General features: G+C 45.5%; 1 protein-coding gene across 1 annotated transcript in view; it reads right to left on the bottom strand.

Annotated features, from left to right (window-relative positions):
• Ttc39c (tetratricopeptide repeat domain 39C) overlaps nucleotides 1–17,337 on the bottom strand; it is an 84,602-nt gene extending 67,265 nt beyond the window's left edge. The window contains exon 1 of the mRNA XM_036204964.1: nucleotides 16,608–17,337. Coding sequence (XP_036060857.1) covers nucleotides 16,608–16,780 — 173 coding nt within the window. The 5' untranslated portion in view covers nucleotides 16,781–17,337. The remainder of the gene's footprint in view (nucleotides 1–16,607) is intronic.
• Nucleotides 17,338–27,023: the final 9,686 nt, after the last annotated feature.

Below are 27,023 nucleotides of genomic sequence, written 5' to 3'. Positions count from 1 at the left end.
AGACAATCCCTCACTGAGACTCTTTCCAGGCCATGCTAGATTGTGTCAAGTTGACAATTAAGATTCACCATGCCAACATGATAGTATACTACAAAGAAGCAAATAGACTTTAAATATGCAATTTATCATAACAACAAATGAGAAAATCATAATTGTTCTATGTTTTCAAGAAATATCACAAAACCCTAAATCTGCAGGTACCATTATATGCCATGGTGAACGACTGAAAACCGGTCCAAGGGACAGGAGAGGGATGCCTACTTTCATTAATATTCAGCAGCACTAGAAGCCGAGCCAGAACTAAAGGGTGAGAAACAGAAATGAAAGGCATTCAAATTGGAAAAGAATAAAGTTATTGCCATTCACAGATGACAAAATGGTATGTGTAGAAAACACTAAAAATTCCACAAAACTGCTGGAACCAATAAAAATTTAACAAAATTGCAGAATATAAATAATATAAAAATCAGTCTCATTTGTCTACACTGACAATAAAAAAAACCTAAAATGTTAAAAAATAATTCCATTGACTTTAGCACCAAAAAAAGAATAAAATACTTAACCAAGAAAATGGAAAGCTTGCACACTGCAATCTAGAAAATATGTCTGAGAAAAATTAAAGGAGTTAGCAACAAGTGGATGGAAAAGGTGTCCCATATGCATGGACTGGGAGATTTAATTTTGCTAAGATGTCAGTATCACCCAGAACAATCTAGAAATTTAACATAATTGCTGCTAAAATGCCAATAATATATTTTTACAAAAAAAAAAAACCCATCTTAAAATTCATATGGAATCTCAGACTCCAAATAGTCAAAAATTATCTTTAAAGGACACAGCTGAACATCACACACTTCCTGACCTTAGAACTCCCTACAAACTACAGTAACCACCAGCAGCAGAAAGGCAGACATGTAAAACATGGGATAGAAGAAAAGCCCAGAAATAAATCCTGGTGTGTAAGTGATGTTCAATAAGGAAGCCAACAGCATTCAACTGGGTAAAGGATGTCTTTCATTTTAACTGGGGGTGGGGGAGGTCCTGGAACTCCCTGTCTAAGCCAGGCTGGCCTTGAACTCAGGCTCTGCCTCCTGAGTGCTGGGATTAAAGGTGTGCGGCACCATGACCAGCAAGACAAGGGTTTTCTTTTCAACAAACGTGTGGTAAGACCAGAGATTAACCTCGGCTGCTGTTCCTCAGGCGTCAGCCTCCTCTTTTTCTTTCTTCCTTTTTATTTTACTTTTTAAATTTTTTTAAGTCTTTCCCTTTTACTCACTAAGCTAGAGTGGATGGCTACTGAACAGCAGGAATCCTCCTGTCTCTGCAACCCCAGCACTGGGACTGCAAGCACACACTGTCACACCCAGCTTTTTAACAGGGGTGCTACCAGGGGTAAACTGAGGTCTTCATGCTCACACAGCAAATGGTTTACCAATCAAGGCGTCTCCCCAGCCCAACATCGAGACTTTATTAACCGACTTGTCCTCTTTCAATGTCACTCTCTGTCCCCAACAACTCAAGTGAAGAGCAGCTGTCCACTGCATGGCTCTAAACCCGACTAACTTTCAGATCCTCATGTTTTGCTCATTTGTGTTCAATTGTTACTACATCCCGGTGGTCATTTAGAGTTGCTGCTGTATTCTGAAAACAGTTCTAGAGATTAAATAGCCAATTATTTATTTTCCTTACTGTTATTAACAGGCATCCAATACCTTTCAACTACATTAGCAATGGTTCTGGTCTCTTCTCTCCCTTAGACATACAGGTAGACAAGCTCTTCAATCATTTCTATCTGTGCTGAGCACTGGGGTAGCTCTGGCAAGTGGCTTACAAATGTGACATCCAAACCACATTTGTTACTAACTACAGACCTTCCAACGACTGGAGCTGGGGAGATGGCTCAGGGGTTAAGCGCATGGGATGCTTTTCCAGAGGTCCTGTGTTGGATGTTCAACACCCACATGTTGGCTCTCCACCATCCATAACTGCAGCTCTAGGAGACCTGGTACCCTCCTCTGGCCTCCACAGGCATGGGGCATGCATGTGGTACACATTCATACAGACAGAAGACACACCCATATGAACAAAATAATAAAAAATAAAAATTTTAAAAAGCAATAAACTGATGAAGGCATTTTCATTATTTTTTATCTTTAAGATACAAAATGGTTCATTTATTGTATGTGGCACTAACTACAAATTGCCATAATGCGTTTATAATTAAAAATATCTATCTGTCAATGTGAGCAATCCAAATACTAATTCATTTTAAAAACTCATTTAGACCTTTTGGAGCTCTCTCCCCCAATTCAGTGAAGCTAGACACAGCATGATAAATTTCAGTACATCAGTTCCTTGTGATACGGTCTGAGCTTTGTAGGTGCCTGTGGCTCACTTAATGGCCACACTTTCCCTGTAGAGCATGAACATTTTATTTGTGCTTACTTCATTATTCTCAGGATTCCTCAACCATAATTTCCTAGACCTTCAGAGCTCTGTGCCGAGCTTTTGCTGTTTCACAACTTAAAATTCTTCTATTTAGAGGACAGCACCCTGGTTTCACTATCACCTCTCAAAGGCTCAGGCTAGGTGAGAGGGACAGTACAACCGGCCTGTGCCCTCCTTCTGTGTTAGTTTAGCAGTGCTAATTTTTCCAGAACAAGAAAGAACCTCTAAGGTGACAGCTCTGTGGTCTCAACCAGCTGAACTACTTGCGATGGACATGGTTGCTCCCACAGCCTTTCTCTCGGTTTACCATTTTTATTTTTCTGTGCTATTTCAAGGGGTGATATCTAGCTCACTCTGTAATCTTCATAATTCAAGCTAACAAGGGTGTCATCAATGTAAAATTAAAAAAAAAAAAAAACCACCACTTGGATGGCATGAGTGGCTGACAGCTGAAGCAAATGGCATTTCAGATGTAAACAACATTCTTTTCAGAGCAATTAAACCAATGTGAAACTGACTACATTGTGAGGCATAGTTACTCCCAACCAGTTCTAGCTCAGGAGTCCAGAGTCCTGTCCCACAGCACGGGCCTGATGAACCTCCTCTTCACGTTGGCCTCAACCAGAAGAGGAGTGGGATCTGCCAGACAGATGGAGTATTGAGTGCTTTTCCTATTATTCAGAGATTTCCCTGACAAAGCATAACTTGAGATTTTGCAATTCACTGCTCAAAATGAGGGATGAAAAATACATCACTCAAGCCTTTCATGTGACTCATCCTGTTGGGAACAACCCTAAGGAGGCCACAAAGCAGAGATCGACTAGAATCCAATTCCGTTTATATATCCTTTAGCAAATTAACTTGAACTTCAATGCAAAAATCCAATCATGTTGGAATTGTACTTTCTAAAAAGTCTTATTAATGGTGGGATCAAAGGATAAGAAATTGTGAACCTGTGTCCTTGATGGTTATCTTACGGGGAATAGTTTACATGAAGTAAAGCCCAGAGGAACCTGGCCCCAAGGTGAGGCAGGAAAGGACAGTCCTAAAGTAGAGATGGTGTTTATCCAGTGTGACAAACAGCAAGCTGTCACTCACTGGGAGTGAGAAGTCTCAGGCCCAGATACAGACTCTTCTAGAAAAGCTCCACCCAGCAAAGAATCTTGATGAGCAAGGGCACCTGTAAGAACAGGTTGGGCTAACATGCAACTGATGTCTTGTTATGAGTGAGAACAGGGAAGGTACTCCGTAGTATGGGGCCCTATCAGCTGCTTCTAAACACAAGGACACAGTCACCACAAGGCATCCTGTCCTATTGCCCCGTGAGAAAATGGTCCTTTGGGCTATGTACCTTTTAGGCAACTGTGCCCTCCTTTCTGGAGATGTGAGTTTTAAAATTTTAAAAACATGTTTTTAATTTGTATAATAGATGTAATAAAAAGCCTACTGGGTTTCTGGAAAGGATACATATTAGTCAATATCCTGCAGTTCAAAGCTAAGAAGACTTGAGTAATAATAAGGAAGAGGCCCAGGACCCACAGGTTAGTTCTGCATTGGGTAAGACAAAAGGAAGGTCCCTTGATCAAGGCTCTGAGTGTGCATGGTAAGGGACAGAAGAACTGGGGATAACAATGCTTCTAGGAACTATTTGGGACCTAAAAGTAGCATGTGTGTAACCAAGAAAAACTGGTACTTCAGATCAGTAACTGTGAGACTTCAACCTCCGAGGAAGTCTGTACTGTGGTCACAGCTAACAACAGGTGCAACATCCTCCATCATCCTCCACCATCCTCCACCATGCTCCACCATGCTCCATCATCCTCCACCATCCTCCACCATCCTCCACCATCCTCCATCATGCTCCATCATCCTCCACCATGCTCCACCATGCTCCACCATCCTCCACCATGCTCCACCATCCTCCATCATGCTCTACCATGCTCCACCATCCTCCACCATCCTCCACCATCCTCCACCATCCTCCACCATCCTCCATCATCCTCCACCATCCTCCACCATCCTCCACCATCCTCCATCATGCTCCACCATCCTCCACCATGCTCCACCATCCTCCATCATGCTCCACCATCCTCTACCATGCTCCACCATGCTCCACCATCCTCCACCATCCTCCATCATGCTCATACAGCCTCAGCTCCAGCTTGGGTTATGAGTGGGAGACCAAACAGAGGTCTCACAGATAAGGAAGCCCACTCTGAACCCCCCCCACCCCCCGTCCCAGGGTTTCTCTGGAGAGGCATTTTGGAAACTTGTGGGGCCACTGGCATTGACATAAGTAATCACTGCAGTGGGACAGGACCCAGATGCAAGCCATTCTGCTGTGTGCGAGCTCTTGGCACTCTGTCCCACACCGCCGCCGCGTGTCTCCAAAAATGATGAGATATAAAACTGCTTTAATAGCCAGTTGTGGTGGCGCACAATGGTAGGATTTGCTGAAGGAGACAGAGGCAGGAGGAGTTCGAGGCCAGCCAAAGGGGGGGAAGAAAGAAAAACTGCTTTAATTTACTTCTATTTACACAGAAATAGTTATGACTACCCCTGGTACTCAAGGAGACTAGTTTCAGGTCCTCATGGTTCAGACCTCAGTATTTACAGAAAACTGTGTGCATTCTCCACAGCTTTGAGTCATCTAGATTACCTATAATCCTAAACATGTCTACTATAAAGCCAACACATTACTCCATTTGTTCTTCAGCACAGTACCTAGAAAATGGTGTTGGGTCCCCGGAGATGGAGTTATGGGTGGCTGAGAGTCACTTGATATGGTTTCTGGGAACTGAACTTGGGTCCTCTACAAGAGCAGTATGCACTCCTAACCACTGAGCCATCTCTCCAGCACCTGGTTCTTAATTTTTAACTTGACTCAGATACTGATGTTGCCAACTCCTCTGCAAAGCCTTTGAAGTTCATCACCTAGCCCTGCATGCCTAGTAAGGCTTCTATACTCTTGACTGGACGGGACTTCAAGGAGCTACCGTTTGCCAAGACACTGGGTCAGGGTATACCTGTGTTCTTCAACAGGAACTTAGCTATTTTGACACTTCCCAGACAAAGGGAGCCTGGCCCAGCCTGGACTCTCCCCGTTAGGGTCACACCCCTTTTCTCATAACACAGGGAAATGTGCTGCAACTTCCTTTCTGTTAAAGTGCCCAGCCCTTTCATTCTTTACCTATGTGTGAAAGATTCTCCTCTCTGTTACATCCAAATCTGTTCCCTACTTATAGCTACAGCGTCTAACTACAGATTCCCCTGGTGAAAGCAGGCTGAGTATATGTGATTGGAATTATGAACTTGTTTTCTAATGTTTGCTTCTTTACACTGCAGCTTATTTTATCTGCCAATCTCATCTCCAGACCACAAAGGGGAATCACAAGCTGTCTGCCATGCAAAGAAGGCACAGGTGTGATGCCACCAAGAGGTATGGCTCTAAAAAGCTCCCCAGTGAGGCTGGCCTTGTCACAGCACAGCCCGCTGAAAGGACTCTGCTCCCCAGCACCACACCTCCCTGGGCCAGGGGCAGGTATCCCTCACAATGCCTGCAGACACTGACTGGGACATAGTCCCCCACCCACTGGTGCCATGCTTTCCAGATGGCTCTCCAACCCTGCTCAGCCAGGGCACTGGGCTGCAGCAAGAAGAAAGAATTGATGGAAGATTCTAGACAGTAGTTACACTCCCTGTTTTTGTTTGTTTGTTTGTTTTGTTGTTTTGTTTGTTTTCCGAGACAGGGTTTCTCTGTGTAGCTTTGCGCCTTTTCTGGAGCTCACTTGGTAGCCCAGGTTGGCCTCGAACTCACAGAGATCCGCCTGGCTCTGCCTCCCGAGTGCTGGGATTAAAGGCGTGCGCCACCACTGCCCAGCAACACTCCCTCTTTATGAGAGGTAGAATTGAAATTTTAGGGCTGCTCTGGACTATCTCAAATTGCATCAGGAGGCATGCCCTACAGCATACCAGGAATGGGGCACCTGAAGGCACCTGAATGGCCAGTATTTATTTACGTGTGTGTGTGTGTGTGTGTGTGTGTGTGTGTGTGTGAGAGAGAGAGAGAGAGAGAGAGAGAGAGAGAGAGAGAGAGAGAGCGCACACGTGCACCAAGGTGTTTGTAGAGGGCTTGGGACAACTTTGTGGGGTTAGGTGAGTCTTTTTCTTCCAACTTGATGTGGGTTCCAGGGGTCAACTCAGGCCCTGGGTCTTGTGCAGCAAATGCTTTTACCTGCTGTGCTTCCCTCAATGCCCTACTCTGGCTGTTGCTGTTTTCTATGATTTAATCATTTATTCAAAAGACAAAAACATGTGTCCAGCGATCTCTGGCAACTTTTGAGTGTGAGATATTGTCTTCTTTATCTTAATGCCTGTGCTTCTTCTTCTTCTTTTTTTTTTCCCTTTTTTTTGGTTGTGAGCCTAGCCTTTGACAGCTGAGTCATCTCGCCAAGCCATGTCTATGGTTCTTAGCATCTCCCAGAGGCACAGTGTTACTGGAACAAATGAGCAATCTGGCTGTTCCTGAGGCTCCCAGCCTCCATCTGTGATGGATGACACAGGACACAGTCTCATCTCTCCTTTCCCTGGCTCAGGTGCTCTGCTACCTGCAGAGTCTGGGGTCCCAATTAATGAGCTCTCTTCAGAGAGGGTCTTTATAAGAAGCTACTATGCATAACAGACCAACCAAGACATGGGCTGTTTAGAGACGCCTTAGGGAGGACCAGGAAGAGCCTGAGGAAACAGGCTTGCTGTTCACAGGGGCTTGCCAGGGGAATGAGATGTGCTTGGTGGGGATGTGCTTTTAACACTCCCTAGGCCTCAGAGAACTCAGCCACGTCAGGGCCTGTATGCATAGGAAGCCTCTCCAACCAAAGCCCTTTCCTACAGATGAGACAAGGATGAGAATGCAACACTGTGATGGGTGAAGAACAGGGCCAGGCAGATGGTTCGGTAGGTAGAGGTGCTTGCTGCCAAGCCTAACATCCTGAGTTCAATCCCAGGGACCCAATGGTGGAATGTGAGAACCAACTCCCACAGATAAATGTCCTCTGACCTTTGACACAGAGACACACAGACTCGCACATGTGTTTAAATCTATGAAGGCAAGTCCACAACAGGCTGGGCAATGCCAACTGTTCTAGTGAGTAGAGAAGGACGCAGGGCATCTTACATGAACTGGATGGTCTGGTGAGGAGTTTTTGGGTGGCAGAAAGAGGTCACATGCTGCCTAGCAAACTTGCCTGAACAACAGGTCTCTTCAGTAGAGTCTCTTCGGAAACTTTTATAGGAAAAACAGAGGTCACATATGCAGTGGTCACTCACAGACTCTAGGACCAGACCTGTCCCAGCACACTTACTATTATGTGACCTTAGTTTTACATCCTGTCACTGTGCTTCTGTCTGTTCAAGGGAAACAATCAAAGCACTCCTCACTGGGAGCATGATTATGTGAGGAGTGAAATCCCCAAAGAACTGTGTATGTGGCCTGCCACTCAGCAAGTACTACCCAGCAGCCACCTTGTTCATTCTGATGTACTGGGGGTGATTTCACTGGTGCTACAGCTTGCGAAAAGACCCAGCAAGGGCTGAAGTGCCTCCCCAGCAGATGTGAACCGAGACAGTAAGTTAGCCAGGCCCCCTTGAAGGACAGGCTCTGGGGATGCACCCGGCATCTGTCGCAGATGGCCTTCCCAGAGGTCTGAGGAGCTCTCAGAAGGTCTTTCTTGTACATGTACCTGTGTGTACCTTGTATCTGGAACTCTTCAATGAACAGGAGGAGATGAAGACAAGCCTTAGAGGGGAGGAAGGATGGCAAAACGCCCACCAGTCTGACGAAAGGAGACAAGCTCACCTCAATCTTGCCGATGTCGAGAAGTCATGGCTGACACTCCCCACATGGCAACTGTATGGACCATTCTATACAAGCCTACACCTCCACTCCTCCCTTGCAGAAAGTGGGGTGCATTCCCCCACAGTCTCACACACAAAGGATGGCTCAATGTTGACTCTAAATGGGTACCATATTCAGAATTTAGGTTCTAGGAACACAGTAAGTGCTGAAAGAGGTATGTGCCCCGTCTCGAGAGACACAGCTTGCCCTACAGTGAGCATCTGAAGCACTGATTGTGCTGAGCCTTCTGAATGGCGTGTTCCTTCTTCACACATTACATGGATGATCTAAGTTTGGTCTGTGAATGGCACACAGTAAGAGAATAACAATAAAATACAGCAAGTAATAACAATGTATCATAATAAAGTGTAATAAATGTATGAATTGGCCAGATGTGGTGACACACACCTGTGATCCCAGGACTTGGAGGCTGAGGCAGGAGTCTGAAGCCAGCCTGGGCTACAGTGAGAATCTGTTTCAAGAAACGAAAATGAAATAAAATAAAATTTATGAGTTGTTTATGTCTAGACATGCCTTTTAACATTTTCAATCTGTGGTTGACTGTGAGTACCCGAAACTATGAAAAGTGAGACCACAGAGAACAGTGTAAGGCCAGTTCCTCCCCGCCCTGCCTCATCCCCTCTCACAGCACGAGTTAGCACTAGATGGAGTTTTTAAATTGAGGGTACTTCATCTGGCCTACATAGCCATTGGCTTCCTGTATTTCTTTAGTGTTTTCTTTTCCTTGAGGCCTTTGCATTAACCCCTCTCAAGTCTCACTGCTGTTGCTAAAAAAATTGGGTGAGAAAATGGTATGTACATAAAGCTTAAACAGCCTGTGAAAGGTAGAAACACCTGAGAGCTACAAATAGTTTCGTTAACTAGACTAGAAGAAAGGATGGAGAGATGGCTTGGCAGTTACTTACTGCTGGTGCTGAAGACCCAAGTTTAGTTCCAACATCTATGTCAGGCAGCACATAACTACCTAAAGCTTCAGGTCTAGAGTGATCTGATGCCCTCTACTGGCTCCTGTGGGCACTGCACTCACATGCGCATATACCCACTCATACATACATAAAATTAAAAATTAAAATGAATCTTAAAAAATACAATAGAAGCCAGGCGGTGGTGGCACATGCCTTTAATTCCAGCACTTAGGAGGCAGACCCAGGCGGATCGCTGTGAGTTTGAGGCCAGCCTGGTCTACCAAGTGAGTTCCAGGAAAAGGCGCAAAGCTACACAGAGAAACCTTGTCTCAAAAAAAAAAACTAAAAAAAAAAAAAAAAATAGAAAAGTCTCCCTGAGCCAATATTATTTCTCTCTTGTTTTCTTAGCCTCCTCAAAACTTCATAGGGCTTTTCTCCACTGGCTTAGAGGAAGAATGTCGTTTAACTGAAGTAGCTGTTACCACAGTGGGAGTGACTCAGAGCATACAGACTTTCTGGAGGTGCACTCTTAACTTTGCATCTGCACAAACGTGTGTGTGTGTGTGTGTGTGTGTGTGTGTGTGTGTGTGTGTATACGTACATGTGAATGTACCCATGCCACAACCTAAGGTTTTGGGAGGGTGGGTAATTTTTTGGGGGAGATGCTATTCATTTCCTCTAAGCCCTTCCATTATTGTATGGGCAATTGCATTTTTAAAAAGAATCCCACTTCAGCTAAATGAATTCTGAAGGAATATTAACTGGGACCTTTCCATGAATTACAATAGGTAGAAGGAAATCGAGATGGGCCTTTGACAGCCGCGCCGCTGGGGGAAGACAGAAGAGTCAACAGACGAACTTGCTAGCATCTCTACCAGTCCCTCAAACCACTTTTGCCCTCAGTCCTCTATTTGTCTTCAATTTCTACACCTAAGGATTTATCCAGACTCTAGCAGAAAGGCTGAGTTACCCTACTACCCTGAGCTTCCTACACCCTCCCAGCTTCTGCCTTCCAGTGATCTGACAGTGTGGAGCAGGGACGAAGCTTGGGCCCTACCAGCCTGACATGGTTTGTACCTGGGCTAGCTTTATGGTCTGTCACAACTACCTGTTGCTGATGTTGTGATGCACAAGCATCTACAGGCCAGAGGTGACCAAATGAGTGTGGCTGTGGCCCAATAAAACTTTATTTGCAAAGATAGACAGCAGGCCGGAACTGGCCGGTAGACCATACTTTCCACCCCTGAAGGATAACAAACCATCTTGCAGCAATAGTCCTACTTCCACAGTCAACATGTTCTCAAAATACAGACATACAGTACACAACTGCACAACATGTTCCATAACTGTGCTGAGCAGTTTAGTATCTGCACACGCATTGCACACATGTGCACACACACATTATTTATCATAAAGTTTCCTTTCACTTTTAATGCTTTGGGGCATTTTATAATTTAAAATGGAAAAGAAAAACAGAATTCATAATCTTACCTGTGTCTTCTTTCTCTATCAAATCCTTACTTAAATTGTGCATATTTAACATTGGTGCATGCTTAATGGCCCATACACACATTTGCCATGCTTGGGATTGAACACAGAACTCTATGCATTCTCAGCATATTCTTTAATATGCTTATTACTTCAGTAATATCCACAGCCAGAAACCAGTAGCAATACTGTCAGAGTAAGACTTACAAATGTCAAAAAGATGCTAAGAGATGGTGGGATGTAGCTCAGTTGGTAGAATCGTACCTAACAGGCATGTAACCCTGAATTTGATCCCTAGCACCACATAAACTGGACATGGTGAGGGGCATGCCTGTCACCTCACCACTCAGGAGTATAGGGGTAGGTATATCAGAAGTTCAGTCTCATTCTCTATTATATAGTAAGTTTGAAGCTAGCTTGGGCTACACGAGACCCTGATCCCCCCACCCCAAAAAAAAGATGATAAGAGAGAAAGAAAGGGATGTGCTGGTAGATGTTACGGGAGGAAGGAGGCTAAATGTCAGGTAATTCCTATGGAAACAGAAATGATCAAGCTCATTGGTGCTCCATATCTGGTTATCCTCAGAGCTTCACATCTGCCCCCTCTCCTACCAGCTCTTTGATTAAAAGACCTTCACAACATAGAGAGGAAACAACCATGTCATATCGGGTTGGAGGAACCCCAAGGAGTTAATTTGGTCATGACAGCACAAACACACGACTGTCTCAGGGAACAGGGAGTTGATATCTAAGAGCAAAACAGTCCTAAGGAAAAATCACCAACTCGCAGGCAACATGTACCAACCAGAGAGGAGAGGAAAGCAAAAACAGAAAACCATCCACGCAACATCACACTACTCAGCACACTGCAGCTTTGACCCTTCATGTCTGTCCTACCTGGGTTTCCACTGGCTCCTCTCCCAGACCCAGCTTAAACCACACCATCTCTCACATCCTTCTTTTCATCTTCCCCCAGCTCCTCTCCTTCAACTGACTTCCTTCTGCATGAAGCTCGGGCAGCATTTCCTCTGTAAAATGTCCTCTGGCTGGGCTCGGCACTGTTCTCCTCTGTCCCAGCACACTACAATGACCTGCGAGTGGCTTCCTTGCCTCCCCAACATTGAGACTCTTAGGCACCTCACCAATTTTGTCTTATCATCAGCCCCAAGGTTTGAGTGTGGGTCACACAAGCCAACAGCAGTTCAATGTGTGGATCACTGCATAAGAGTCCTGAGCTCTGGGAACAGTTGTATCATGAACGTACAAGCATGGCCTTGAGCTCAAAGCAGAACAGTCCTGGGGCATTAGCCAGACAGCTTTTCCTTACTATAACAGAATACAGTGCTATGGAGGGTCACAGTCCACTATCAGTTGATACCATGGTAAGGGGGCAGCTTATATAGGAGTAGGGAGTCACATGTCATGAGCAGAGAAAAAGAACACAGGCAGGGCCAGGCTTACTCCTCTTGTGACAGACTTCTAAGAACTACCAGAGGGTGCCATGAGAAATATGCTGAAGCCCCAGGCAACCTAAGAACCTCTGACTAGGTCCCACCTCCTAAAGACTCCCCTCCCAATAGTGCCAAGGATTTAACCATCTCCCAAAGGTTCCATCTCTTAGGACAGTCAGGCCTTTAAATTCAATACAGCAGAGAGACACAAAGCACATTCACACCACAGCACAAACCTGTTCTGGTCTCTGTGAGACATCTCCAAGTGCCTGACAGTGGCTGAGCACCAGTCACCAGCTTGTGCCTCTGACACAGGCGCTGCCATTGCAGAAGGAGCAGAGTTAGCAGGGTCTCCACTGCAGGCATTTCTAATCCCCACAGAAAAACATCTGTGCGATACAATCCAGACAGCTTTCATTGTGAGTAGTTTCTACAAGTGACTGTTGCCCATGTGGTACCTGCTGATGAAACTTCTCATCTCCTTAATGTGACATGAGAAAATGACCTTATTACTTAAAAAAAAGTTCCAATAATGCTAAATAGACAGTGTTTCTTTGTTTGTCTGAAGGAAGGTCTTCTACCAGAAAGTGGAGCAGGTCACTGTTAGAAGACAGTAAGAAGTAAATAGCTAGTGTTGTGGGATATTTAATTGTGTTGTGAAACTCCACAACTGTTAATAAAATTAACCTTGGGTTGGGGGTGGAGCCAGCAACTAGTTGACAAGAATTAGCCATAGAGAGGATAGAGGACCCAGAGAGCTGGATAGAGAGGCGCAAGGAAGTAGTAGGGAGGGACTTAAGAGATTCATGGTCTTTTTTGGTCTGGAACGTGTGGAGAGACACTTGCTCGGTCTTTGGTAAAAAGGGGAGGGCCACCTGGTCGCTCCTCCGCCACCTCTTTGATCTATCAGGTTTTCACCCCAATATCTGCTTCCTGAGTCTTTATTGGTAAATAGAACAGCTCGGATAAAACAACAGCTAGGCCTCTGGTTCCCACTCTTCCGTGGACAAGCTGAGTGAGAACTGACATTCAAACATGGTCACAAAGTCAATGTTGAGTTTCCAGCAGGCCATTCACGGCTGGACAGGAGAAAACTTTCCTAAAGCATCATCTGACTGTCAAATGTGGTCTATGAGGTGAGCATTATGCAGAAGAGCTCGGGATTTGTCAAGATGGCTCCGGTGGTAGAGGTGCTCGCCACCAAACCCAAGGATACCAGCTTGATCCCCAGGTCCCACATCGTGTGTACTTACACACACACACACACACACACACACACACACAATCAATCAATCAATCAATCAGGCAGATGTCATTCAAAATGTATCTGTAAGAGCTGGCTGCATAAGTGGGGCATTCTGCCTTGTGCTGAAATAGTAGTGGCAGCAACAAACACCAAGATGGCTAGCTTTCACCGCCTGCACACATGGCGTCAGGGTCTGATGATTCTTGTTAATACTGGGTTTGTTTGTTTTTAATTTGCTTGTCAGTCTGAGGCAGTGTCTCATGTATCCCAGGACAATCTCACATTCACTATGTAGCCAAAGATAACCTCAAACTTCCCATCCTGATCCTCAGCCTTTACTCCAGAATGCTGGGACTCTTAAGCATGTACCACCACACCCAGTTTAAGTGGTGTGGAAGCCTAGGAACGGATCCAAGGCTTCAAGCACAGAAGGGAAGAACACAACCAGCTGAGCTACATCCCTGTCCCCAGCTCTCTTCCTGTTGTGTTTAACATCAATCACACTGCAGTGGGCACCGTCACCACTACCTTCATCTAACAGGCAATGAAGCAGTTTTTGAGAAACTGAAAGTCAGTGTCCACACAGGGCAGGGCTAGACGGGAGCCCCAGTTGCTGGAAGCCAGTTTCCGACTGTCTTTCTATGCAACTCTTCCCAGCACATGGGTGAGAAGCAGCACACATTGGAAGTGGGAAGAACGCAAGGTCTTTCCGCATCCCAGCACAGCAGATGGAGCGAGAGGAAGCTGATGGATAATTCTGTCAGTCATTGTCTTCTCTCCCTCCATCCCAACTAAAGCTGTGTAACAACACTGGGAATAAGGTCCAGGGAAGATTGCAACTGTCTCACAAACTTAGCAACGGTGGAAGAACGATGAAACCCAAGTCTTGATTTATAACCGGGGTGATGGGCCCTCACTGCCACACTAACAGTGAGAACTGATGAAGGAATGCAGCTGGTACTTGTGCTTGGCAAAGAACAGGTATCACTATTGTGGATTTGGGTTCTGAGTCTTCACAGTCCACCTTCCTCCCTCTGCTGGTTCTCAGCCTCAACAATTTCAGTCCGTCCTCCTTTTTAGCTCCTGTGGGACTGTTTTGTACCTGCTTCTTTACCTGTGCCATCCACCGGCTTTACACACACACACATACACACACACACACACACACACACACACACAGAGTTTTAACTTGGATTTTCTTTCTTGTAAATAATGTACATACTGTCAGGTTTTTATTAAAAGAAATATGCTTTGATGTGCTAGCAAAAAACAAAAAAACAAACAGGTATCACAATATTTTTTTTTCTTCCTTATTCCCAGTTCCCATTGGAAAACACAGTAGACAGTTCCCGGCTACACATTTCCTGATTTCTTTCCCTATAGAAAAATTCTATTAAGATGCATCTCTGTCACCAGCCCTCTGTTGACCTCCCATGAAACTGGTCAATGCTTCTCAACCTTCTTAACCCTTTAATATGGTTCCTCACGCTGTGGTGACCCCCAACCATAAAATTATTTTTGATGTTACTTTATAACTGTAATTTTGCTACTGTTATGAATTGTAATGTAAATATTTTTGAAGATAGAGGCTTGCCAAAGGGGATGTAACCCACAGGATGAGAACCACTGGGCTAAATAAAGAAAAATGTTCCTGCTTTCCCTGTGACAGGAACATTATTACCACTTGGTCTAGCTAGTGAGTTTCAGGGTAGTCAAGACTACATAGTGAAACTGTGTTTCAAAAAAAAATTTTTTTAATTAAAACAAACCTATGAGTAAGCCAAAATATAGAATTAGTAACTTTTAAAAGATCCTCCATTAAAGCCTTTGATGAAACTCAGCTCAAATCAAAACTCTCTCTCTCTCTCTCTCTCTCTCTCTCTGTGTGTGTGTGTGTGTGTGTGTGTGTGTGTGTGTGTGTATGTGTGTTTTAAATAAGACATTCTGAGTGAGTTCAAATGTTTTCCTGTAAGGGTCAGAAGGAGCCGACTTAAAAGTTAATCTACAGTAGAGCCAAGGTGTGGGGGTGCAAGCCTAAAATCCCTGACACAGGAGGATCAAGGTTAGCCTGAGCTACAAATCATAAACTATGTCTCAAAAGAAAAACAACAAAGTAAACCAGGTTTAGTGAAAAGTTCATAGTTGCAAGCTACCTGCTTTTGCTGTTTGTAGTGCAGTCGCTGGGCTCAGTGGAAACCGCCGTTCTTTGAAGTCTAAGCATTTCTCATTTGCTAACACACTCAATTCTCTATCACAACTACACTGCGATTCGCTAATTTCAATCTAAACTACAGGCTTCAAGAAACTCTGAAGCATACGCCCTCAAAAATGTTCAGGATGGCCTCTAGGCATCCGACTGCCTGCCTACTTTCACAGGGCAAACCAGTTCGCTTCCTGAAGCAGGACACTTGGAGGTTTTACGTTCCCAGTGAAACGAAGGATCCTTCCACAACAGCAGGAAAGCTAATAGACTTAGTTCTTGAGTAGAATTTTTCAAAGACAAAAACTAACGAAACACGCGTGTTTCCCCTTCCATTCTTATATATAGTTCTTAATAAATCCGCCTCTCGAAAGACATCAGTAACTCATTTCGAAGACTGAGGTTTTGGAAGGATAGGCAGAGATAGGCGATCAGAGAGTTTGGTCTAAAATGTGTAAGTTTTTGCACAGCGTGATAATTACACTACACTGTCTTTAAATAACAAAAGCATCGGGAATGCCGAAGGATACAAAGCAGAGCGCCACACAAGGACCCAGCACGGTTGCAACGGGCCGCGCTGGGGTCACAAAGGCTGCCCAGGCAGCACGCGAGCCAGAGTCTCAACCCTGCAAGTGCCAGGCTCGCCGCTGCCTCCCATGCATCAGTCCCCTAAGCCAATGTGCGGTGGGGACCAGACGACTGCTCGAAAGCAGCAGAAAAAACACTGGGCACTCCCAGGAGGGCAGAAAGTGAGCAAGGAATGCGGTGTCTAGGAGGGAAGGGACAACGCACGCGGGGGGGGGGGGGAGGGAGGAGGATGGGGCCAAGGCGCAGGGCAAAGGCTGCAGATAAAGCCCTGGGAGGCGAAGGGGAGCAGGGAAGAGAGCAGCCGCAGGTCGCGAGGTGACCACCCGGTGCGCGCAGCCGGGGCAGAGAGTCGGGAGAGCGGTGTCACCTGTATTGTTTGAAAAGCTGATCCGACTCCCTGAAGCCGTTGTTGAGCAGCATGTTGATGCCAGCCAGGGCCAGCTCCGCGTCCTGCAGGGGCGCCGGCGCCGCCGCCGCTGCCGCCGCGTCGGGTTCGCTTTCGTCCCTCCGCCGCGGCCGCTGCTGCTCTGAGCCGGCCATGGGCGCACGAGGCTCCGCGCGGGCCGAGGCGAGGTGCGGGAGGCGGCTGCAGCGGCCCGCGCTCCCCGAGCCCCGCTCCGACCTGCCGGGAGCCGAGCACAGCAGCCGGCAGGGGGCGGGGAGGGACGCGAAGGCGGAGCCGCCGCCCGGCTGCGGCGCGGGGAACGTGGGCGCCGGGCCGCCCCCACCCGCCGCCCAGGATTACTCAGCAACCGGCTCGCGGCCACCCCAGCCGTTTCGGGTGTCTGCGCCCGCTTCGATCCAGCCGCTCCCGAGCCGCCTCCGCTTCCTGCAGCCCCTCCCGGCCCCGGAACCAGCCCCAGCAGCCCCCCGCTAGCGCCCAGGCGGCTGACACCCACGCGAGGCCCCAAGGCCCAGTCCTCCCGGGATGGGATGGACCCCCGACGCACTGGGCGGGCGGGGGAGCTTGGCTCGGGGTCAGAGAATTCCTGGTCCGCTGCGACAGAGCGCGGCAGGACACCCAAGTGGCTTCCGCTGGGGCTCTAAGTGTCAGAACCCTTGGAAGTCCAGCGCCCGGCACCCCCAACTTCGTCCGGATCCGGGCCGCCCACTAGGCCCAAGGCAGCCAATCCCCGAGCAGGTGGGCGGTGGGGGTGTGGCCTCCAGCGCTTGGACCTCTTGCTGGGGCCCACCGCCAACTTTTGAGCCAGGAGAAAAGAGGGTCCCTGTGCCACACAGCTACATATTTAAAAGTATTAAGAAGTGAGCTATTAAGGTGTGTTGTGTTCTCTTAGCACCCTGACGACTATACTTGCATGCCAGTGAAACAAAAAAGCTGTGGTTTTTATGTCAGCCAATGTCAGCAAAATGCCAAAGGTGATAATGTAATCAGAGGGGCAGTGGCACTTCTGATGGTGAGCTGGTGTCTGCATGCACCGTCCAGACACAAAAAAGAAATCGGTTTATGGGTTTTAAAAATGGTATCTCCTTTACTTTAGCAATTAAACAATAGTGTTACAAGAAGATTATGTTTATTCCAAACGTACTAGCTTCTCTGCCTTAGAGCTCATTCACTTCAATTAGAAGAAACTTCCCTGCTGAATGGCTTTTAAACATCAAGACCATTCATACCCAGATCTAGACATTCCCTCGAATTATAGTGAGCTTAACAGATACTATCACACAAACATACAGTAGTTCAAACTCACCACGTGTGTTAGTCTTGCTGTTATTTGTCCCATTCCTTACAAGGCAATCTAACTCCATATCTCATTTTCATCCAGGAGATTTAAGAGTGACGCCAGTTGCTGTCTCTCAGCTGTTAGACTTCTCCTTTCTTACAGGATCTCACTATGCTGCTCAGGCTGGCCTGGAATTCCTGGGCTCAGTCACCTTCCTGGCCTCCCAACCAGCTAGGACAACAGGCCCATGCCTCAAGTCTCGCTGGTCTGTACTACTGTTGTAAAATCATCGTTGTTTGAGACAGGTTTTACTCTGTAGCCCAGATTGGCCTTGAACTCACTGTAATGCTCCTGCCTCTGCCTCTGGGCTGCTGGAATTACAGTTTAAGATAATTCTCGACAATAACTGAAATAAATTGGAATAGTAAAATTAAAAAAAAAAAAGAATGTGTCTCTGCCTGGAAATGGTACCATCTAATTTGGGAATTATGGCATTTATGCTAAGAAAGACTTTAGAAATTGGCCCTTTAATTTTTTTTTTTAATCCAAGTGCTCTTGAAGTAGAGTTAGTCTCAGTTGTAAGCATTGTCACTGGCCTTAATGGCATTCAGACTGTAACCTTGTATCCTTGGGTACTGTGATGACCTATTTCTAGGGGATCTGAATGGCATCCTTGATAAGAAAGGATGCTGGGGGGGGTACACATCCCACTGAATAGAGAGCAGATCCCAAGTGACACAGGGTCAGGGTCTCTTTAAATAAATTCATGTGTATATATTTTGGTGGGCAAGCCATCATGAGATCTCTGGGTGCATTCTGCCCACGGAGTCCACATTAGACTCTGACCTCACAGCATCTACTGCATTCATGCTGCCAGCCTGGCCAAGTGCCTTCCACTCACAGGCTGCCTGGACTTTGGGCCCCTAGAGCCTAAAGTACCCCTAGTACCTGCACAATGTAGGCAGCAAGGGAGGCAAGCCCAGAGAACAATGTCAAAGTTGGGAGACAGCTGCCCCTCTCCCACCTGGGGAGAGGAACAGAGCCCAGTCCTCTATGCATTATAGCTGGGGAAATCAGGGACAAAAAAAGGAATTTGGGGTTGGGAATTTAGCTCAGTGGTAGAGTGCTTACCTAGCAAGTGCAAGGCCCTGGGTTTGATCCTCAGCTCCAAAAAAAAAAAAAAAAAAAAAGAATTTCAAGCAATTTGTGAGACCATGGGTATTGTTAACAAGCTGGATTTGGGGCCCTGCAGCGGATGGAGAGTCAGAAAAAAAAAAAATAATTTCTATGAGACTAATTTTCTCTCAAGGGCTCACCACAGTGGATAAATAAATAAACATCAGGGTAGTTGTCCAGCTCCCCGGCATAGACAGAGGATGAAGTTCACAGAGTGACACACCTTATACATATGCAAAGTGGGATTTAATCAGATACAAAATAATTTGGCTACTTATAAATTATAAATGGATACTTGAAAACACCTGCTCAGTGGTAAAGGATATGAAAAGGATTCAAGTGATAGCCGGGGCTCAGCAGTACAGAGCTTGCTCCCCATGCCTGACACTCGGAGGTTCAGTTCTCAATACTGCCCACAGTAAAGGGGACTCAAAGGTGGCTCCAGAATCCCAAGGAATGCCGTGGTCGGCAATGACACACCATCACATTTCACTTAGCAGGTTGGGAAGTATGGCTGACTGCTATCTTTGATAGATAATAAGCACAGATCACAGTGAATAGTTAAAAGGTCATGAGGTCTACTCCATTGAAAGGGAAAGAAAATCTGGGTTCCTAACACTCTCAGTGTCTTCCACTCTACAATGTGGGACCAGACGTACTCTCCTGTAAAACAAAGTCTTCAGTGCACTTGACTTTAGTAGTGCACTTGAATTTAGCAGCTAGGATTTACCCAAGTATGTCCTTCAGCAGCTGAGGGGTAGAAGAGCAGGAAGCTACAGGGGGAGGAAACAGCTCATTTCCTTTTTACAGCCCTCCAGCTATGCTGGTGGCCAATAGTTTATAGCGCTGCATCTACCCCTCTATAGAAACGAAACTGCAAACGCTGCTGCTTCACCACATACTGCTGTGGTGTTTTTATTGCAAACAACAGAAAACCCTGACCCAATTTACCTTGGAGAAACACCTTTGCTGGTTCACGGAGGGGGTTTCCAAAATGAGGCTCTATCTGGGGCTTCAATCCTGTGACCAACACCAGCTTTTCCTCTTCCTCTTCCTCTCATCTCTACCTTCCGGGTGCTCAGCGGCACCTACATTGTCAGAAAGCCTCACCCCAGCATGGACAACTTCCTCACAGATGCACAGACAGAATCCTCCATTCCGTTAGCCTTCCACAATCCATCTATTTTAGCCCTCCTGGCACCCGGAGAGAGCTACAGCTCACACAGGATCACATATAATAGAGGTGATTCGGGAAAAGAGGTGTAGGAGCAGAGGCTGGACCTCAGGTCCAGGTCTGATGCCATCACTTCTTCTAGGAGGGAGTGTCAGGACTGCTCTAATTAAGAAGGCAATGGCTGTTACAACTGGAAGACAGCATTCTACAAAAGCACCTTAAGAAAATGTAATTGTTCTGGGGTACCATTAAAAGAACTCTTTGGCAAAGCTGACAATAGAAACAGCATGTCTTTGTTTATCTTTTTATAAATCTGCAGTCCGTTCCACATATATCTGCAATTCTAAAGAGAGTAGAAGAATGCACAGCCCTTTTACTAGGCTGGTGGGGTAAAATTGGCTGAGCTGCTCTTAATTAGAAGACAAGTAAGCTCAAGGTCCAGTATGGAAAACTGTGTGGCAGACCTTTTCTTTTTCTTCTCACAAGTGGTAGTCACTAGCTTGCCTCTGAGGGGAGGAGTGAGTGTTAGCGCCTTGGGTGTTTCTCAAGCTCAGTGGATGTGATGGTTTGAAAGAAAATGGCCCCCATAGGGAGAGGCACTAACTGGAGATGTGGCCTTGTGGGAAGAAGTGTGCCTCGGTGGGGGTGAGCTTTGAGGTGTTTTCTGCTCAAGCTACACTCAGTGTGACACAGTTCACTTCCTGCTGCCTGTGAATCAAGGATGCTCTTTCTCCAGCACCCTGTCAGCTTGCATATCACATACTATGATTATAATAGACTAAACCTCTGAACTGTAAGCCAGCCCCAATTAAATGTTTTCCTTTATAAGAGTTGTCATGGTGTCTCTTCAAAGCAACAAAAACCCTAATAAGGCAGGAGTTGGAACCAGGGATGGGATGTTGCTGTGACAAGCCTGACCATGTTTTTGTTTGGAGGAATTTGGACTTTGGAACTTTGGTTTAGGAAAGCAGTGGAATGCTTTAAACATGCTTAATGAGCATTCCTAGTAGGAGCATGGAAGATTTGAACTGTGGAGGCCTGGCTCAAGATGTTTCAGAGGAAAAGAATTTTAGTATGTTATCTAGAGATTGTTCTTGTGATATTTTGGTGAAGAATGTGGCTGCTTTTGGTCCTTGTCCAGAAAGTCTACCTGAGGCTAAAGTGAAGAGATTTGAATTAATTCCATTGGCAGAAGAATTTTTAAATAGTTTATTGTAGACTCTGTTGTACGGTTACTAGTATTCATGCTTATAAAGATTCATAATGAAAAGCAGCAAGCTGAGGAAGGAAAAATACAAAATGTACAATTTGAGGAAAAAGGGGCCACCATAAGTGGAATGGAGCTAAGTCTTGTGTTCAAAGAAATAAACAGATTAAGAAATGGAATAGAGAGAGTGGTGACCTCAGGGCAAGACCCCACCCAGCTAAACTTTCAATTTATGGAAAGGAATTAAAGAACAGTTTAGGTCCAGGTGTGATTGCACACACCTTTAATCCCAGCACTCAGGAGATAGAGTCAGGTGGATCTCTGAGTTTGAGGGCAGCCTGGTCTACAGAGTGAGTTCCAGAACACCCAAGCTTAGGCAGTGAAGGACAGAAAGCTGGTGTGAAGATATAATTGAACAGGGGGCCATGTTCTAGTCACAGAAAGCAGCAGAACTTGGTAGCTTTGGCTACATGGTTCTGGCTTTAGACTCAAGACAGAAGGAAGAGATTATGGAATCTTTCTTCATGACTAGGAAGGCCACTGAGGCCAGGCATATGTCAGGGGTGTCCCTGCATGGAGGCCCATAGAGGCCACTGAGTAAAGTTGTGAAAGTGAAGCTGGATTGCCTTGGAGACCCCAAGATGTTGGAGATGCCAGGGCCATGGGATACCTCCTGAGGAAAGCTGCTAACAGGCAGTGAAACCAGCCCAAGAGAAAGGAGTTGGAGATCTGAAGAGCATTTTGACATCAGACATGGAGATGCAGAGTTTGGAGTTTGCCCAGCTGGTTTTTGGTCTTGCTTTGGTCCGGTATTTCCACACTATGCCCCTCCCCTATGTTTGGGAATGATAATGTATATCCTGTGCCATTATATGTTGGAAGTATGTGATCCGTTTGGTTTTTTTTTTTTATTTTGATTTTACAGGGGATTACAGTTAAGTGATTGCATGAATCTCAGAAGAGACTTTGAACTTTAGACTTTTAAATAAGTTTGAGACTGTTACAGACTATGGGGACTTTTGAAGTTTGACTGAATGCATGTTTGCATTATGATATGGCTACAAACCTTTGGGGGCCAGGGAGTGGAATGTGGTGGTTTGAAAGAAAATGGCCCCCTGAGGAGTTGCACTATTAGGAGGTGTGGCTTTGTTGGAGGAAGTGTGTCACTGTGGGGGTGAACTTTGAGGTCTCTTCTCAAGCTACACTCAGTGAGACACAGTTCACTTACTGCTGCCTACAGATCATGATGTGAACTCTCAGCTCCTTCTCTAGCACCATGTCTGCCTGCATGCTGCCATGTCCCACCATGATGATAATGGACTAAACCTCTGAACTGTAAGCCATTCCAATGTTCCTTTATAAGAGTTGCCCTGGTCGTGGTGTCTCTTCACAGCAATTAAAAACCCTAAGACATTGGGTCTCAACCTTATTAATGCTATGACCCTTTAATACAGTTTCTTATTTTGTAGTGACCCCAACCATAAAATTATTTTTGTTACTACTTCATAACTGTAATTTTGCTACTGTTATGAATCATAATATAAACATTTTTTTTGAGACAGAGAGTTGTCAAAGGGGTCAGGACCCACAGGTTGAGAACCATTTCTCAAGTTTGATGCATGCCACTCAAGCTGCCCTACAGAGCACAGAAATTACTCCAGGGCAGGAACCAATCTCTTCCAGACACCTTCTCATGTTCCTGTCCCCAAATGGAATACCTGATGGACATCAACAAGGTGTTTATTAGGAGCCATACTCTACCACTATAGATTCATACAAACTGGGAGAGACCTGTGTTCTTCCCCCAGATGGCACAGTCCCCTCCATGTCTCAAGCCCTCAAATGGCATGTCTTTGAGGGGGAATAGTGTCCCCTTTTACTTTTCAGATAATATTTCATACATATTCTCTTCTACTCCCCAACATACATCTCTCTTCCCTTTAAGCCATCTCTTCCATTTTCATCGCTACCCTGCTCCATCTCTTTCCTGTCCCAGGGCAGATCTCTGGAGAGAAGGCTGTCACTGGTTTCAAGATCTTGGTCTGCCAAGTCTCCAGAAAGGGAGTAACTCTGGTCCCATGGATGAGGTGGGTGTCAAAAGAAACAGTAGGCTCTGTTCGCTGCAGGGTGGGCTTTCTCCTGTGGTATCTTGAAAGCAAACACATATTGCTGGTGTGAACAGTTTTTCCAGCTGCCTGGTCTTTACCTAGGACAGAATGCATTTTTCTCATTTCACGTACTGTTACTTCAGTTCTTACTGACAGCCCTAGCTTCACCGTGCCTAGATAATTAATCCTTTCTTAGGTGGATGTGGGGAACAGCCCCTCCCCAGCTCTTCTCTCTAATCACAAACCCCTGCATCATCTGCAGTTCAGAGGAGATTTGTGTCAGCATTTGAGTACTCACATAAGATGTGACCACACAGGTGAATTTATCTGGAGTGGAGGCAATAGTATTGGAATTCTTCTCAGAGTGGATTTGGTTCCAAGTCTCTAGGTGTAGTCAGGTCTTCCTGGAGAGTCCAGAGCATATGGTGGGTATTGAACACTTGCAAAACCAGTTCATATACTGCATGGTAAAGAGGAGGGGTATTAGACCAGGAGGCTAAACATGGGCCATGCCCCTGACCTTGCAATGCATTAACTGTGGCCTGTGACAATTTTAGCTCAGCTCTCAGCTTCCATTTCTTCATGTGGAATATGAAGACAGTCAGTCACCTTCAGCGTGAGACAAGCCAGTAGGGCCTGTGCAGACGATTTCTTGAACCAATGCCTGGTTGCATGGGAGAAAACACATCTTGAATGACAATTCTTTGGATGCTGAGGCAGGAGAACCTTGAGTCTGACGCCACCTTGGGCTACACAGTAACCCTGTCTTAAAAAAGAAACAGAATTATGTTGTGGTGTTGTGTTCTCTGAAATATTGTGCACGCTATTAAACTTATCTGGGGTCAGAGAAGAGAACAGCCACAATATTAAACATAGAGGTTAGGCAGTGGTAGCACACACCTTTAATCCTAGAATTCCAGAGACAGAAATCCCTCTGGATCTCTGTGAGTTCAAAGCCACATTGGAAACAGCCAGGCATGGTGACTCACATCTTTAATCCCAGGGAGTGAGGGCAGGAAGTAGAAAGGTGTGAAGACCAGAAACTAGAAGCATTTGGCTGGTTAAGCATTTGGCTGGTTAAGCTTTTAGGCTTTGAGCAGCACAGTTCAGCTGAGATCCATTTGGATGAGGAATCAGAAGCTTGCAGTCTGAGGAAACAAGACCAGCTGAGGAACTGGTGAGGTGAGGAAGCTGTGGCTTGTTCTGTTTCTCTGATCTTCCAGCATTCACCCCAATAACTGGCCTCAGGTTTGATTTTATTAATAAGACCATCTAAGATTCCTGGTACAGAAGTAAAGTATAGTGCTGTGATTGTTAGCATTATTACTAAGCAAGTCCACAAAAGTGGACCCTTCTGTTCAGAGGGCCCTTCTGTTCATATCTGTACTTGTCAACAATATTATCTTAAAATATCTAGCACAAAGAAAATCTATGAAACTGAAAAACCAGATGCATCATCTGAAGATGATTAACTCAAACTATTTCTAACACAAGCAGCACAGGTTTATTAACGTTTCTTCAGAATGTACAAAATATGTAAAAAAAAAAAATCTATGTTTTCAGGTTCTTCATTTGGATCTCAACAGTCCCTACTTCCATACTCCATTAATTTTTTTTTTCTCTTTAGAGACAGGGAGAATGGCACGTGTCCCAGGCAGGCCTCAAACCTGTTATGCAGCAGAGAATGACCTTGAACTTCTTACCCTCCAGCCTCCACCTGCAGAGCGTTGTGATTACAGGATTGTGCCACCCATGGATTTTAATTGGTACTGAAGATCAAAGTTGGGGCACTGTATATATTCAGCCACCAACAATCTATGTGTCTAGCCCCATTAGCACTTTTGACTATTGAAGTGGTTTAGTGAAAAACAGGTAATTACAATTATTACTGTGTGAAGCTGGGGATCAGCTAGGCCTAATGTATGTGAGGCAGGCTGCTACCACTGTGTTGTAGAAAGTTAGCTTTTTGTTGTTGTGGCAATACCTAAGAGAAATAATTCAAAGAAGGAAATGGGTTTTTTTCTTTTTTCCTGGTTTCAGAAAGATAAATGTTTACACTAACTGGCTTCTTCCTCTTTCCTCTTTTAATCCATCTGCCCCGCCCCCGTGGAGCCTGTTGGATGGTGTCAACCACATTCAAGGAAACTCTCCTCATACTCTTACATGGAAATATCTTCACAGGCACACGCAAAAGTGAGCTATAAACTGCCTGGACAGCTCTCAATACCATCAAGTTGACAATCGAAATTAACCATAAGTGTGGCTAATGTATCTTACACCAAGCTGCCTTTCTCTGTAAGGAAAGACACGCTGCAAATCAACTATCACCTCATTCATGACTCACGTGTGTTTTTTTTCTGGTTAGCAATCCAGGTGTCTCAGCATAGAATTCTGTACCACTGAATTCCTCTTCAATGGGTCAGCTGATCTCTCCTTGCAGGTAATGCACAGTGCTACCAGTGCAACTGGAAATCCCGCAGCAGGGGAGTCTGATCCTTGCTCTTCCACAAAATACTCTCCGAGTGTTCCTGCTGTATCAGAAACAGGGATAATTGCTAGTAAAATCGAGACAACTGCCATAAGATCCTTCCCCTAGAAAGCTCGCTACCAACGACACAGAAGTAGTCAGATTCTCATTGGTCACAAAATACCGTGCATGCCATAAAAGATCTGAGTGCCAAGTCGGTCAGAATTTTCTAATCACACACACTTCCAGTGACAGGACAGTGATCTTAGTGCTCTTCTTGGTCAAGCATACTTACAAGAGCCTGGCTAGTTGCCAGGCTGCAAACCGGCCCTGTGTTACTGCACTGAGCACGACAGCAGTGTTTACACATCTAAACTGATCTGAATACTTACACCGCCACAGCCTCACTATGACTATGACATTAGTAGGTGATAGTTTTTAATTCGGCTCCACATCATCTCACAGGACTTCTGTTGGTCTGTCATTGATCAAAATGTGACTGTAGACATGATTCTCTCTCTTAAATGCCCACAATAATACTTAACATACTGATACTCACCAATATTTTTATTTTAAAATATATTTTATTGAGAACTTCATACAATTTATTTTGATAATATTCATTCCTACTCCTTCCCCAACTCTTTCCAGATCCACTTCTACTTTCCTACTGCCCCAAGTTTGTCTTTTTTATTTTTTATGTAACCCACTAAGTCCAATTTGTGCTACCCATAAACTCCTGAGTGTCTTCATAAACTCATGTCCCCTGGAGCATGCTTGACCTATCAGGGCCACACCCTTAAAGAAAACTGACTCTCCCTCCCCAGAAGCCATCAGCTGTCCATGGCTCCTCCGTTAGAGGTGGGGGATCATGAGTCCTGTAAGTGGTTTGAACGAGAACAGCCCCCATAAGCTCATATACTTGAATGTCTGGTCCTCAGTTGGTGGAACTGTTTGAGAGGGACTAAG

This window comes from Onychomys torridus, chromosome 13 (assembly GCF_903995425.1).
Source record: "Onychomys torridus chromosome 13, mOncTor1.1, whole genome shotgun sequence".
NCBI lineage: Eukaryota > Metazoa > Chordata > Mammalia > Rodentia > Cricetidae > Onychomys > Onychomys torridus.
Note: the sequence above shows the minus strand (reverse complement) of the source record. Positions and strands in the feature narration are given on the sequence as shown.